This window comes from Camelus dromedarius, chromosome 9 (genome assembly GCF_036321535.1).
Source record: "Camelus dromedarius isolate mCamDro1 chromosome 9, mCamDro1.pat, whole genome shotgun sequence".
Taxonomy (NCBI): Eukaryota; Metazoa; Chordata; class Mammalia; order Artiodactyla; family Camelidae; genus Camelus; species Camelus dromedarius.
The window spans coordinates 36,666,318-36,679,688 of record NC_087444.1 but is presented as its reverse complement, the minus strand read 5'-3'; the positions used below and the strand labels follow the sequence as shown (position 1 = coordinate 36,679,688).

The 13,371-nt window shown below is 53.4% G+C and overlaps 2 protein-coding genes across 9 annotated transcripts in view; one reads left to right on the top strand and one right to left on the bottom strand.

Moving 5' to 3' along the window:
* Window positions 1-67: 67 nt before the first annotated feature.
* LOC105088481 (glucose-fructose oxidoreductase domain-containing protein 2) overlaps window positions 68-13,371 on the bottom strand; it is a 40,783-nt gene continuing 27,479 nt past the window's right edge. For 5 of the 8 annotated variants that reach the window (XM_031458238.2, XM_031458235.2, XM_031458236.2 and 2 more), the window contains 8 exons: window positions 11,270-11,760; window positions 3,336-3,435; window positions 3,046-3,240; window positions 2,162-2,334; window positions 1,032-1,157; window positions 765-928; window positions 529-665; window positions 68-438 (listed from right to left, as the gene is read on the bottom strand). In XM_031458238.2, coding sequence (XP_031314098.2) covers window positions 278-438; window positions 529-665; window positions 765-928; window positions 1,032-1,157; window positions 2,162-2,334; window positions 3,046-3,240; window positions 3,336-3,435; window positions 11,270-11,760 — 1,547 coding nt within the window. In that variant the 3' untranslated portion in view covers window positions 68-277. Of the gene's footprint in view, window positions 439-528; window positions 666-764; window positions 929-1,031; window positions 1,158-2,161; window positions 2,335-3,045; window positions 3,241-3,335; window positions 3,436-3,663; window positions 11,761-13,371 lie in introns of those variants that run through there. The other 3 variants (XM_064489057.1, XM_031458242.2, XM_064489058.1) reach the window with 3 other exon arrangements.
* C9H16orf86 (chromosome 9 C16orf86 homolog) lies at window positions 3,502-5,597 on the top strand. Its single transcript, XM_064489567.1, is given in 5 exon segments — window positions 3,502-3,715; window positions 3,954-4,054; window positions 4,278-4,507; window positions 4,842-5,083; window positions 5,185-5,597. Coding segments are annotated over 5 exon segments (1,197 nt in total). The 3' UTR covers window positions 5,595-5,597.

Genomic DNA, 13,371 nt, shown 5'->3' with positions numbered 1-13,371 from the left:
AAGCAGCAGGAGGGCTACCAGGCTTGGCATTTATAGGATAAGAAAAGCTCTTATGGAAACAAACCCGCTGTGTACAAAAGGTTTAATTTTGACAAAGGGTTTAGGAGGCTGGGATGACCCTTCCACAGCCACCAGTGGCTGGGAAGAGTGCTCTGGGGATACTACCCACCCCACTGCTCCTGTCTTCGAACTCCACTCTACAATGGGGCCCAATCCTGCCCTTTGCAACCATGTGGCGATCCTCAGGGAGACCCCATCACTACCCCTATAAAAGGGCTCAGGCATCCATCTTCACAAAGACCTTGGGGCAGGAAAAGATCTTGATGGCCTCCTCTACCTGTACCAGCTTCTGGTCCAGCTCAGCACGGTGGCTCTGGGCCCTCAGTGAATCTGCCCCAGCAGGCAGCAGCACCAGCTCTCGAAGCAGTTGGCTCTGGCCTACGGAGGCCCCAGGAACAGTAAGTGCTGGGCAAGGGTTCATGGTCCCCAGTGGGTTCCCCATCCAGCTATCCATGCCCACATACTCACTCTGGAGCAGACTGCTCAGTGTCTCCAACCGCTGGTTCTCAGGCATGCAAGTGTGGCCAGGGGGCATGGCTGGGTCTGGCTGACTACTCTGACGAGCCTCAGCCTGCCGCCGCCACACATCCCTGCGCTCCAACAAGCTGTAATGCACAGACTCAGGGTGGATGATCCCAGGACAGATGTTGGCTCCCACCCTCCATAAATGCCCCTTACCCTGGGCATTAGGTAGTAGGACCTACTAATGGGGCACATGACCCTTCTGTGTGGCATTGTAGTGCTCCTGGGCTTGTCGTTGCTGCTCCAGCACCTGTGCCAGGACTTGCAGCGAGCGAGAATGCCGCCGGGGGGCCCTCTTGGCAGTGCGGGCATTGTGGGTAATGAAATCCACACCCGAGCCTGGCCCCTGCAGAACATGGCAAACAGGATGAGGCAGACAGCACTGTGTTGTGCCCCTGAATCTGCTCAGGATCCTTGCCTCACCTCCCAGCCCCCAAACATCCTCTCACCTTAGCACTGGGACCTGGTGGGGTTAGCTGAGGACTGGGGACACGAGGTGGTGGGAGCCCAGGGCCACAGCGGGAATGTGCCCGTAGGAAGTGAGCAGGCTCTGTCCCAGAAGTAGGGCCGGGCTCCTGGAGGCCAAGGCATAGCAGAGGGATCAAGCTGAGGTCAGAGTCTCAAGCCATAAGACCCAGCCTCTGCCCCTCCTGCCTCTCAGAATCTTTATCACCAGCCCTATGGGCTGGCCTGGGCTCCTTCCTCTTGAAGAAGTACTTCTCCTCATCAGCATTTAAACATGTGTGTTTCTCACATCTTTAAGAAAACAAATATCCCTACTTCTACCTCAGTCTTGGCTTCAGCTACCATTCTTTTTGTTTCCTTCCTAGTCAAGCTTCCTAGCTCTTTCTCCACCAAGGTCACTGATGGCTGGCCTCCAAGCCCTCAAATCCAGGGTCATTGCCCTGCTCTCATCATCCTCAGCCTGAACCTCAGTAACTCCTAGGTCTCACTCCTGCGATCCTGACCTGATTCTCCATCTGTTTCCTGGACACACTCCCACTCCCCGGGAGTCCCACAGGCTTTAGCTTCCATACAGCCACATATGACCTTACTGTCTTTCCTCTCAGTCCTGCGTTTCCTTCGCAGACCCCTGGATAGAGAAGTGGTGCCACTATCTACCCAAGACAGAACCCTACCCCCCTGCCCCTGCCTCTGTCCCTCCCACCGTCCTTAGTAATAAATGTTAAAAGTGGATCATGTGACCTTTTATGATGTGGGTCCAGCTGATTCTTAGCCTAACTTTGTGCTCTTCTTTCCTCACAGTGAATTAAACACAGCATCCCCAGTGCCCATACTCCCTCTGGTTTTAGGACTTCTATCTATGAGGTTCCATCTCTATAGAATGTTCTCTTCCATTCTCCCCTTGCCTAATTCCTACTTGCCCCTCAGGATCATCCAGCCATCATCACTTCTGAGAAAGCTCCCCACTCCCACCCTGCAGCAGAACCACCTATGTCTCAGAGCCCTGTTACCTTAGTCCCCTGTGATTTTCCTCCCTCCTTATAACATAGATCGGAGTATAATTGCCTGCTGGCCAACAAGATGGACAATACTTCTGGCTCCCTGAAGCAGGTACCTGCAGTTGGGCCTTGACACGGGACTCCACTTTGTCGTACTTGGGGGAGCGCCACAGAGCCTTCAGAGGCCTGGTCTGGCCCTGACCCTGGCCACGCTCCTGCTCATGGAAGCGCCTCTGGATCTCCCTGATCCGCCTCAGGTTCTCCTTCTCATGGTCTTTAGGGTCCTTCCCTGGGAAAAGATGTTGCCAGGCTCAGTGGTGGGGGCAGGGTATAGCTCAGTGTTAGAGTGCATGCTTAGCATGCAGGAGGTCCTGGATTCAGTCCCCAGTACCTCCATTAAAAAAAATGAAACAAAACAAAAAACATGTTGCCAGGCTCTGCCTTACATACAGCCTAATGCAATCCCACTCACACCAGCTGACACACAGCCCCACACTCTCCTATAGAAAGATCTCCGTGACATCTCCATTCTAAGTTAGACTCTCTACATATACTCTACTTCATTGCTTTGTTCACTTCCTGACACGGTAATTATCTTCTTCTATCCCTGATGGTTTTCTACATTTTTATTTCAATAAATATGCCATTAATCATCTTGCATATCGGATTCATCGCTTTACTTGTTTATTGTCTCCCACCTTGATTCCATGATGCTCTTCTTCAACTTTGTTTTCCTAGCACCTATAGGGCCTAACACAGTAGACACTCAATAAACAACGTTTCACTGGTGCATGAATTCATGAAGCCGAACTATCGTTTCCAGGGAAGACCTCATTCAGTCCTCTCCTTCGAGGAGGTAGTGCATCTCCTCCTCCTTCTATAGTTGGGAAAACTGACACTCAGAGAAGCAAAGCCCGAGCCCTCGTCGGGGAAGGCGGAGCAGCTGCTTTTGATCTCAGCTTTGACCAAAGCCCCGCTGCCCCTTCTGCCCAGAACTTACTCTTGGGAGAGGCCCCTGGGCCTAGGGAGATACCCTCGAGCTGCAGCAGCACGCCCACTACGCCGTGCCGGCCACGCTCCAGGATTTCTCGGGCTCCCGGACCGATGCGGGGGTCGCGGGGAGGTGTGGAGTCTAGGTCCTGTTCCGAGGTCAGCAGGTCCAACTTCGGCGCGTTTGCCTCAAGGCGCCCTTGGGCTGAGGGGCCAGACAGGGCGGAGTGTTGGGCTTAGTGGTGGAGTGGGTCCGACGCTCGCTCGGGTCTCGCCCAGTGGCGGTACCCACCAACTTACCCGAGGAGGGCCGCCGGTAGTAGTCAGGACAAAGCGTAGGGTCTGGGGGGATGGGCCCCGAGATACGGGACGGACCCTCGCACATGCCTTCGTTGTCGCCCTGCAACGGTGCACCAAGGCCTGACGGGCTACGCACCTCCGGCCCCGAACCGGCTTCCTCAACCCCATGCCTCCTCCCTGGACCCGGGCCCTGATCCCAGCCTTGTCTTCCCATCCTGGCCCCCACCCCGCCTCCCGATCCTCGCATGAGCTCGTCTCCTCCGCTCACAGCCCACTTCCCTGTCCTGTTCGTAGCCCCTCCCCCGCAACACCCGGGCAGGGGGCTCACCCGAGCAGTTTTGCCTCCCGCTGCTGCCACCCGACTGGTTTGCTGTTGCCAGGTAACAGTGGTTTCCGTCCCTGAGGTAAGGGGCCAAAGCCCCCGGCGCAAAGCCTTCTGGGGCTTGTAGTTTCAGCTGAGGGTGGGGACAGAGCGGCTGCCAGTTTCCCTTCCCACCCTGGCCTGTAGCTGCGGTCAGCTCGGGGTCGACCAGTTCGACCCCTCAGGGCCCGCTCTCTATCCCAACCCCACTTCTCCCAAGCAACCGTCGAGGACGAACTGACAGCCCGCTGCCATAGCCTCAGCAGGGGCTGAGAGGCGGCTAGGGGCCCAAGAGAGGATGGCTGTCTGGCCTGCATAGCTCACAGAGCTGCCTGGTGGCCATGCTCAGATCTCCAAGGTGACCATGAGACTATCTAGCCTTCAAACACTTGGCCACAGAGCTTTAGAAGGCCAAATTCTGTGCAAAGACCTCCTAACTGCTAGGACAGGCTTCACAGGCCGGGAAGGGCATGGGCTGTTGCCCTTCATCCATATTTGGTGTCTAATATCCAGTGTCTAATGACTGGTTCCTGTTTCCTTTGCCTGGCCATGGTGACCAGTTACCTATGTGTCACTTCTAGTGTTCAGTGATGGGAGACCAGTGCCTGGTGCCAGCCCATGAGGCCTGCCAAACCCAGGGTGAAGACAAGTGTCCATCAGGCCAAGTCTCAGAGCCAAAGCTTCAGGAAGAAAAACACAAACTGGAGGAAGAGAGGCTCAAGCCAGAGGTGGAGGCACTAGAGGAGAGAGGCCTCAGGCCTATGGCCTCCATTGTGAGGCCCAGTCATGGTCCGAAGAGGAAGCCAGTCAAGTGAGGGGGCTTTCAGAGGGAAAGAGCTGCAGGGCTTGGGGTTGGAGTAGGGGTGGCTCACACCTTATTAGGAGTCCTAAATCCTGCATTCTTGCAGTGTGCATCCTTATCCCCTCTCACCATCATTACTCCTGACCTCTTCTGTTACACAAGAGCCCTGATGTAGGGAGCATACAGAGAGGGAGTCTCAAGCCCTTGTAGGGGACTAAGCTCACATGAGCTCTTGGCCCCTGTCCAGCCTGGGGCCTCCCTGACCAAGAAAAGGGACAAGAATCTGGGCCTGGGGTGGTAGGTAGGTAGGGCTATTCCACAGGCTCAGGACACAGGAGTCAAGGCCAGAGGCTGGCTCCTCAGGCCTCCTGTTCCCCAGTCTCCTAGGGCCTACTCACCAAGCCCATCCTAGGGCTGAAGCTGAGCTGCCACTGCAGAGGGAGGAGCTAGAGAGTAGCCAGAGTGAGCCCTCACCATCTGCCAAACAGCATAAAAAAGCCAAGAAGCGCAAGAGTCTGGGGACCCCAGTGCTCCCAGTGGTGGCCAGCACGGTACCTGCACCTTCAGAGATCTTGGGGCTGGAGCGTGAGTGGAAGTCCCTGCCTTCCCTTTTTCCCTTGCCCGCTGGACCCCTGACATGACACAGCTTGGCGCTCTAGCCCCTGCCCTGCCCTGGGTCCTTGCAGGAAAGGCCCAGCGCCTGCGGCCTCTGTACCAGTACATCAACTATTGCAACCCTGAGCTGAACCAGGCAGGGGAGGGGGACAGGGAGGCTGAGGCTGAGGTGGAGCCTGAGTCGGAGCTGACCCTGGTCCCCGAAGAGGCAGGTGTGGAGCAGCTGCAGGCCTTGCTGCCCATGGCAGGTGAGCTGGGCTCAGGACTCACTTTGCCCTGCCCCAACATGTTTGTGCCCCACACCCACGCTCTGGTTTCCCTGGGAGAGGACACTGGAGAGGAGCCTGGGGGTTTGCCCAGCTTGGGGGTCAGCGGTCCCCTCAAGGCTGAGGTGGATAAGTCAACTCAGGTGGACATCAACAAGATGCTAAGTGTCTGCACTGCCCCACTAGTACCCCCACTCTCTCCTCAGTACAAGTGACTGTCCTGCCCCACTAGTAGCTCCCCTCCTGCCAGTCCTGAACCAGCGAAGCAGCCTATGGGCCTAGGCCCTCAAGGGGAGGGGGGGATCTGGCCCCTACCCAACTTGGGAAAATAAATGTTCTTCCTTTGCTCAGACTGTGATTCCCCTAATAAAAGATGCCTGAAGAGGGAGAGGCTGGGAAGAGGGAGGAGGATTCCCCACTGCAGTCAAGTGGATAGCCCAGGACCTCGACAAAAATAGAGATTCCTTAGCACTACCCCAGACCTAACTGAATCAGAATCTGCAGAGGTGGGGCTTGGTTCTGTGCACCTAAAGCCTCCTCAGATGAAATCTGAAAGTCAGACAAGATAACAGTGGGGATGGAGAGGGAGGTGGTAAGGAGGAACTTGGGGCAGAGAAAGGAAAGGGACTGTCAGGTCATGGGAAGCAGGAGCTTGGCCTTGCTCCCTGTCTCCCAGGGAAGGGGTCTGCATTGGCCTGACCTTGAGGGGACCAACATTTGGGATACTCTGAGATGGCAGAGTCCGTTTGCCCCCTCCCCCAAAAGTGGCAGCTTTGGAATGCTCTCCAAATATCACCAGACCACAGCTGGACCAGACCATACCCCCAGTGACAGGGGTATCGGTGCGTTTTTCTGGTAGGCAAGGGGTGGTGATGGGGGTAAATGGTCTCTCTGGAGCCTTGTAGCTGAATCACTGGATAACTACTGCATCTCACCCTCAGGGATCTCTGGGAAGAGAGGGCCAGTGCTGGCCATTTTGGAAAAACCCCTATCCTGCAGCCTCTTGGTTCTCCTGCAGGTCCCTCAGATACTTTAAACACAGGGAATCCCAGATTAAACCTGCTTTTCCTCCTATATCTCACCTAAACAGTTGTTCCAAGCCAAAATCCTGGGTATCACCCCAACCCCCTTACCAAACCCCATCCTGTTCTTTGCTCATTGACTCCTACCAGCTAATCAGGTATCAAGGCAGGTGAATCTACTATTTCAGACCGAGAATCTCTGACACCACAATCAGCACCCTCGCCTAGGACACTTTTATCTCCAGGTGAGCGCTCACTAGTCTCTCTGCTGGTGGTCCCTTGCCCCACTGATCCACCCAGTGAGACTGCTTCACACATACCTGAAGCCCTGATGTTGTTGCTCCCCCTCTAACACCCTACTCCTCTTGTCCCAGCTGCCTTAAAACTTTTTAGTGGCTTCCTGTTAAGTCCCTGATCTCTCTGCACATGGGGCTTCCCTTGCTTAAAATGACTTTATTCCTCACTCTCCAGCTGGCTAGTATACATGTACCCTTGAAGACTCATGGCTCCTTGCATCCTGCTAAACCAGGCAGCACTCAGTGTTGCCCGCATTATAGCATCTACATGCTACTGTCATTGTGGGTTATATAACTTGTCTTTAGGACTAGACTGTGAATTCCCCAAAGGTATGGATCATTGCACTGCATCCACTTAGCAAAGGGCCCCCATAAAAGGCACCAAGATAAGGAGACCAAGGTGGGGAGCTGAGGAAGCTACAGAGAGGGACAGGTGGTTAGGATCTGCAAGGATGCAGCCCTCTAAAGTCCAGAACTACATGTGGAGCCCCTGGAATGACAGCCTGGACATCCAGGGAGGGATGGGTTGGGCAGGCCCAGATGGAAGAAGCAGGAAGAAAATGGGCATCAACCTAAGCTGCTCCCTCCATTAGGGGTCACTTGGATGCTACAGGGTAAGCCATGGGGTCAGGACATTTATTCTTTTTGCCCTCACTTTTCCCTGGGTAGTGACTTGACTGCCCTAGGAGATAATGTCCACAGGGACCACAAAGACTGAATGTTGTCCGTAGGGAAGGGCACAGATTCTTTAGGATTTTTCAGACATAGAGGGCTTTTCAAGATAACTGAACTTGACCTCCTCACTTTATGGCTCAGGAAGCAGAGGCTAGGGTGCATGAGACCACATCCTGGGCCCCAGGGAGGCCCTGCCCTCTCCTGAGCCCTATATATCTCTGGACTTGGAGGCTCTCTGGCTAAGGCCTGACCCAAGAAGACCAAGCATCTGCTTTCTCTGTGTGGCCTCCAGGGCTGGAGGTGTGGACCAGGCCAGCACAGATAAGGAAGATCTGTTCTTATCTTCTCACAGGTAATGTAGGAAATACTGACTAACCATAGAAGAAGGAACCTGTCTACATTTCCCAGGGCCTATTACTTGACTTATCCAAGCAGGGTGGGTGATAGCAGCCACAGAAAGGAACAAGACACCACTACCACTCCTAGAAGCTCACTCTAAGGGGGAAATGCTGAGGCAGCCTGACGTAAGAAGACACATGCCATGGGAGAGCTGAGGACTAAGGCTGTGGGACCACAGGTGGTGGGGGTGACTGCCTCTTTACTAGAGGAGTAGTGAAGAGGCATTCCTGAAGCTGACTCCTGAAGGAGAGAGTTGGGTGGCCTTCTAGGCAGAGGATATGCCAGGGATAAATCCTCACTAGTGGGAAAGATGTTAGCCCTATGCAGAAGCACCACTTGGCATGGCTGAAGCAGAGACATGCCCATCAGAAGACCAGGTTAGGTAAGTCTGGGAGTGATGAGGAGGCATGCAGGCAGGGAGAGATCTTGGTCTGACATTTTGGAGAGGTTGCTTAGGCAGCAGTATGATGAGCAGAGCAAGGAACAGCAAGACTAGAGACAGGGAGGTGAGGAGACTCTGCCATTGTCTGAGTTAGTATGAGTCCTAGTTTTGGTTGGGGATTGGAAAACAACAGGTACTTTGGAAGTTCTCTGGTTGCTGTAACAGGGAGGAAAAGCTAACTGCATTTTCACTGGCTTGGACAAACTTTGACCCAAGGAAGATCCTGAGATTTGGCAAACAAGTCTGGGAAGTGATGCTGCCTTCCTCCGGGAGGGGGCGCTACAGGACAAGCCTGGAACCAGGTGGGGACTCTGTCACCCGAGGAACCAGAACCCTGGTGGCTTCCTAGGCAACAGGAATCTGGGCCACTTCAAGGTGTATCTCCTCCCCTGGACCAATCTATATGACGGTAAAGATATCTGAGGGACGGCAATGGACCTAGGCTCTGGGGAGTGACAACTGAAGACCCAAGGTCCTTATAAAAGTAGCTCTGCCCTAAGCCCATGTGCACCAGGACTTCTCAGAATCCATCTTTGTAAACAAGAGTTCTTGCTGCAGAGCCCTGTAAAACCCAACTGCCACTGTGGGTCATCAACATGGCCCTTTCTTAAGAGCATCTGAGTCAGATGAAATGGATGCATGTGCTTTCTTTCTTGGTCAATTTCCAAATTTAGGGGGGATTTCAACATCTGAGCAACACAGAGGGATGATCGGGAGCTGAGCCCATCATCCCCAGGAGGAAGGGGGAAGTTTCTCCCTCTTCAACCACCAGTCCTGGAGGGGATCTCTCTACAGTCCACCTCCTAGTTCAGGCCAGGTTGAGATTCCTGCTGCAGAGAGAAGGTGGTAACCTGGGTGGGGACCTGAGTTGGGAGGGGCAATGCCTGGGCACTCAGAGTCTGAGGAGCCACAGGCACTGGAAAAAGAGTAGTTCAGGGTCCGGCTCCATAGTCAGAGGACTCTGACCAGGTTCCTGACTTTGTCACTTCTAACTTACAGGAGGCAAGTAACTCTTCCCCTCTCTGCCTCAGTTTTCTGATCTGAACAATGGGAATGTTAATAGTAGTACCTCATAGAGTGGTTTGCATATTAAGTGAAATAATATATACATAAGTGTCAACCCTGGGGGGCCCAGCATGCAATAAACACACCCCAACAATAATCACTGTTATTTTACCTCACAAGGGCAAGGTTTGAAACCAGAACAATACAGGAATAGGCCTGGTGACTTCTATAAGGGGTGCCAGAAGGAGGAGGGAGTCCTCTCTGAGACTTTTTCTCTCTGGGGAGGAGTCCAGGGCAGGGCAGGGCGGAGAAAGGGAAGGTTAGAGAACGGAAGAGTTTGGTCCAGACTTAATCCTGGTAGAGGAAACAAAGCAGTGAATGTGTCCTTTCCCACTGCCCCTCTCTGCCCATACCCCAGACTAACAGGGTTAAAAGGCTCCTCCTGTGGAGAACAGGTTAATATAAGCAGAGCTATTGACTGGTTGGCTGGGCCAGGTAGTGCTTGGCCACACCCGCTCCCAGGGGCAGCTTGAGGAGCCTTCCATCCAGCCTCCCAGGGGCCACTCCTCACTTCTCTCCCAGGGCATCCCTGGAGCCAACTCCTTGGTTTCAAGGACAGAACCCCTCCTGACCTCCAGACCAGGGAGACCCTAAATTCTCCCGCTGTCTCCCTGAAACGAGCAGGCCTGATAAGCCCCCTTCTGAAAGTCTTGAGTCCTGTTCACTGAGGAAAGACTTCTTGGAGGGCTCTTGGGACTCAGCTATGAGGGAGTATACCAGGAGGTGAGGGTGGGCAGCGGTAGGAGCCTGCGTGGCTCACTAGATAGTGATGTCTATCAGGTCAGAACTGCTATGGAGCCATGAGAAAGGAGGAAAACAGAAACAATCTGCAGCAGTCAACAAGCCTTTCATTATTAAAGAAACCCAGTCTACCCCACAACCAACAACCACATGTCATAGTGTCAGACTTTCTGATTTATTTATTAATATTTATCAGATATCCCAGAGCTGTCCCTTGTCTCTTCTCTGCCAAATCAGGAGCCCTCTGCCCTAGGTCAACAGCCCCTGAGAGCTCACCTAACGAAGAACTCCTTCTCCTTGCCAGGGAAGGGGGAGCGTGGAGGCTGGAAGGGCCCGATCACATGGGAGGGAGGGCAGGTGTGGATCCCTGAGGGATGACCTGCTGCCCCCAGCATTCCTGAGATGCCCTAGAGCCCAGGAAGGGCATGGAAACAAGACCTCTTGTCCTTTCTCCTCAGACCTGAGGAATCAGCCACGCTGGCTTTCTCACTGTGCTTTCCCATCCAGTTAGGACCACAGATAAGCTGACGAAGCCCAGAAATCAAGCATTTGCTGGCCCTGCTCACCAGCATAACTACGCAGAGACCCTGGACAGCTCTGCCCTGCGCAGTGTGCCTGCCCCCTCAGCTGTGGCAGGAGGAAGGTCGCTGCCCTGCCTCTGAGGAGTAAATGAGCACTGGAGGGGGCATTCTCCCAGGGCTACCTTAAGATAAGTCTGAATTCCACTCTGCTCAAGTTGACCTGTCCAATGAAAGACACTGTGCTATAGCCAAGCCCTCCCATCACAGCTACTGGTCCCTCCCTTGCCCCTTTGCCCCATGGCAGGGAGCCCACATGCAGGCTCACAGGTTATTCCGCTGGAGCGCCTCGCACAGGTTCTGGTTGGCATCAGGCTCCTCTGTCAGTACCTCCACAGCCTCCCACTCCCCAGATCGGCTCGATTTTTTGATGGCGTCCACCACACTCTGCATGTAGAGCCCATCCTCGAACGAGGCAGCCATGGACACGGGTGTGTGGTCCCAGGTGCGGCGGTCCCCCTGCCCCTGGAAGGACTGGCGCAGGGCCTGAACCATGTAGACCATGCCCTTCAGATAGAGCAGTGGGACATCCTGGGGGCCCTGCTCGGGCAGCCCTGAGCCCACAGCCAGTGAGTCCCTGAGCAGCAGCTCCTCTTGTGAGGCAGAGTTCTTCTGCCCATAGAGGTCAGCTCCCCGGGCAACAAGGCGTCCCGCAGAGCCCACCACCATTACCTCGTGCACAAAGGCGCCTGGCATGTTGAAGTTAAGTGTTACTGTGCTGCACACACCCCCACCCATGAGCATCTGGAAGAAACAGAAGTCATCGCTGGTGACGTGCCGGATGCCACGGATGGCTGCATTCTGCCTTACAAAGGTCTTGAGCAGCCCATGTACCTTCTCAGCTCTCTGGCCAGTCAGGTGGGTCAGCAGGTCCACAATGTAGGTGCCCATGGTGTGCAGGCCCCCGCCACCCATGAGCTCGTCACAGATCCAGCCGTAACTGGGGCTGAGCAGGCTGCCTGAGTAGACACGGGCATCGCAGATCATCACTGCACCCACGTAGTGCTCGGCAATCAGCTGCTTCATACGCACGAAAGCAGGCAGGAAGCGCAGCACGTTCCCCACCAGGCTCATCAGCTGTGGGTAGTAGCGCGAGGCTGTCACCATCCGGAAGGCATCCACTGAGGTTGCTGCCTTCTCACAAACCACATTCTTCCCAATACCTGAGAACAAAACACAACAGGAAATCTCAAAGTTCCAAAGGGTTTAGACTAGGAAAAGAAAACCCATTTCTGGAATGTGAATGACTCAGGAAAGCGACTATGAAACTAGACAGTGGCCTGGGACAAGAAGAAAGATGACTCAGCCTGGATGAAAATGGTACCTATCCAACGACTGGGACTGGAGAAGACTTATAGGCTAGAGAAAGAGGAGTAGCTTCTTAAAAGGGAGAATGACAGGAGCAGAGGCAGAAGGCACATACCAGGAGTGGGAAGTAAAAACAGGTGGTACGATGGTTAATTTTACATGTCAATTTGGTTAGCCTATGGTACCTATCAAATACCAGATGTTGCTGGGAAGATATTTTTTAGATCTGGTTAACATTTAAACCAGTAGACTCTGAGAAGAGCAGACTACTTTCCATAAGGTGGGTGGGCCTCAACCAATCAGTTGAAGGTCTTAAGAAAAAAGACTGAGGTTCCTAGAAGAGGAAGGAATTCTGCCTCCAGACTGCCTCAGACTCAAGTCTGCTATATCAACTCTTGCTGGAATTTCTATCTTGTTGCCCTGCCCTGCAGATTTCATATTTGTCAGCTCCTACAACGGCATGGCCAGTTCCTCAAAATAAATCTCTACCTTCCTCTCTCTATATACATCCTATTGGTTCTGTTTCTCTGGAGAACACTGTCTAATACAAGTGGGCTGGAGAGGTGGACATGTTTCTTGGACATGCCTATGTACCTTTATGTATATATTAGATCACTGGCTTGGGGCAAGATAATCTAAACTATATTCAAGGGGATGGGCTTTGCACTGTCAGCTGTAACTGCAGAAAGGGCTCTAAGATTCCCCACAGACTGCCCTCTGAAAACACTGGTCCAACAAGTTAGTGTAGTCAAAAGGCCAGGAAATGCTTGGCTCCAGTAGAAGGGGAAAAGGAGGGAAAACATACTTTCTGCTCCCACGCTGTCCTGATACACCACAGCTAGAGTACAGCCAGAGAGCAAAACAAAGCTAGACAAAAGCCCTGAAGAGAGAGAGCGAGAGGACTGAGCAGCTCCCATGTGAGGAAATAGAAAGGATCAACAATTTTCCATGGTTGAAAGTGAAAGCTCATGAGGGTATGAACAGCCACAAATCAATACCAGGAGTATTCCTGTGAGCTTGGGGTGGTTCAAATAGAAGAAAGTCTTATGCTAATATCTTCAAGAGAAAGCTTATAAAGCCCAAGAAGTGGTATGGACTAGACACACACACAGGTTTTGGGGTACAGCAAGCTGCAGAAGGGTGAAGCATCCAGTTATTCCATTACTCATTCTACAGACACTGCCCATGGGTGTGACTCAGATCCCACTATCCTAATTCCCTGAAGAAGTCATGGGCTTCTTGAGGGAATAAGCCTCAAGGCCTGGTGCAGATGGCAGGATAAGGGAAGGCTTCACAGGGGAGTGACACCTGGGTTATCTTACAGGAAGCAGATATTCTAGGGGGCATAACGGGGAAAGGACACCCTGGCAGGAAACTGCATGTGCAAAGGCACTGAGGAAAGGACTGAGAGCTGGGACTCCTAAAGTCTTGGGTGCACACCAGGAAACAGGCTGGAGGGGTTACAT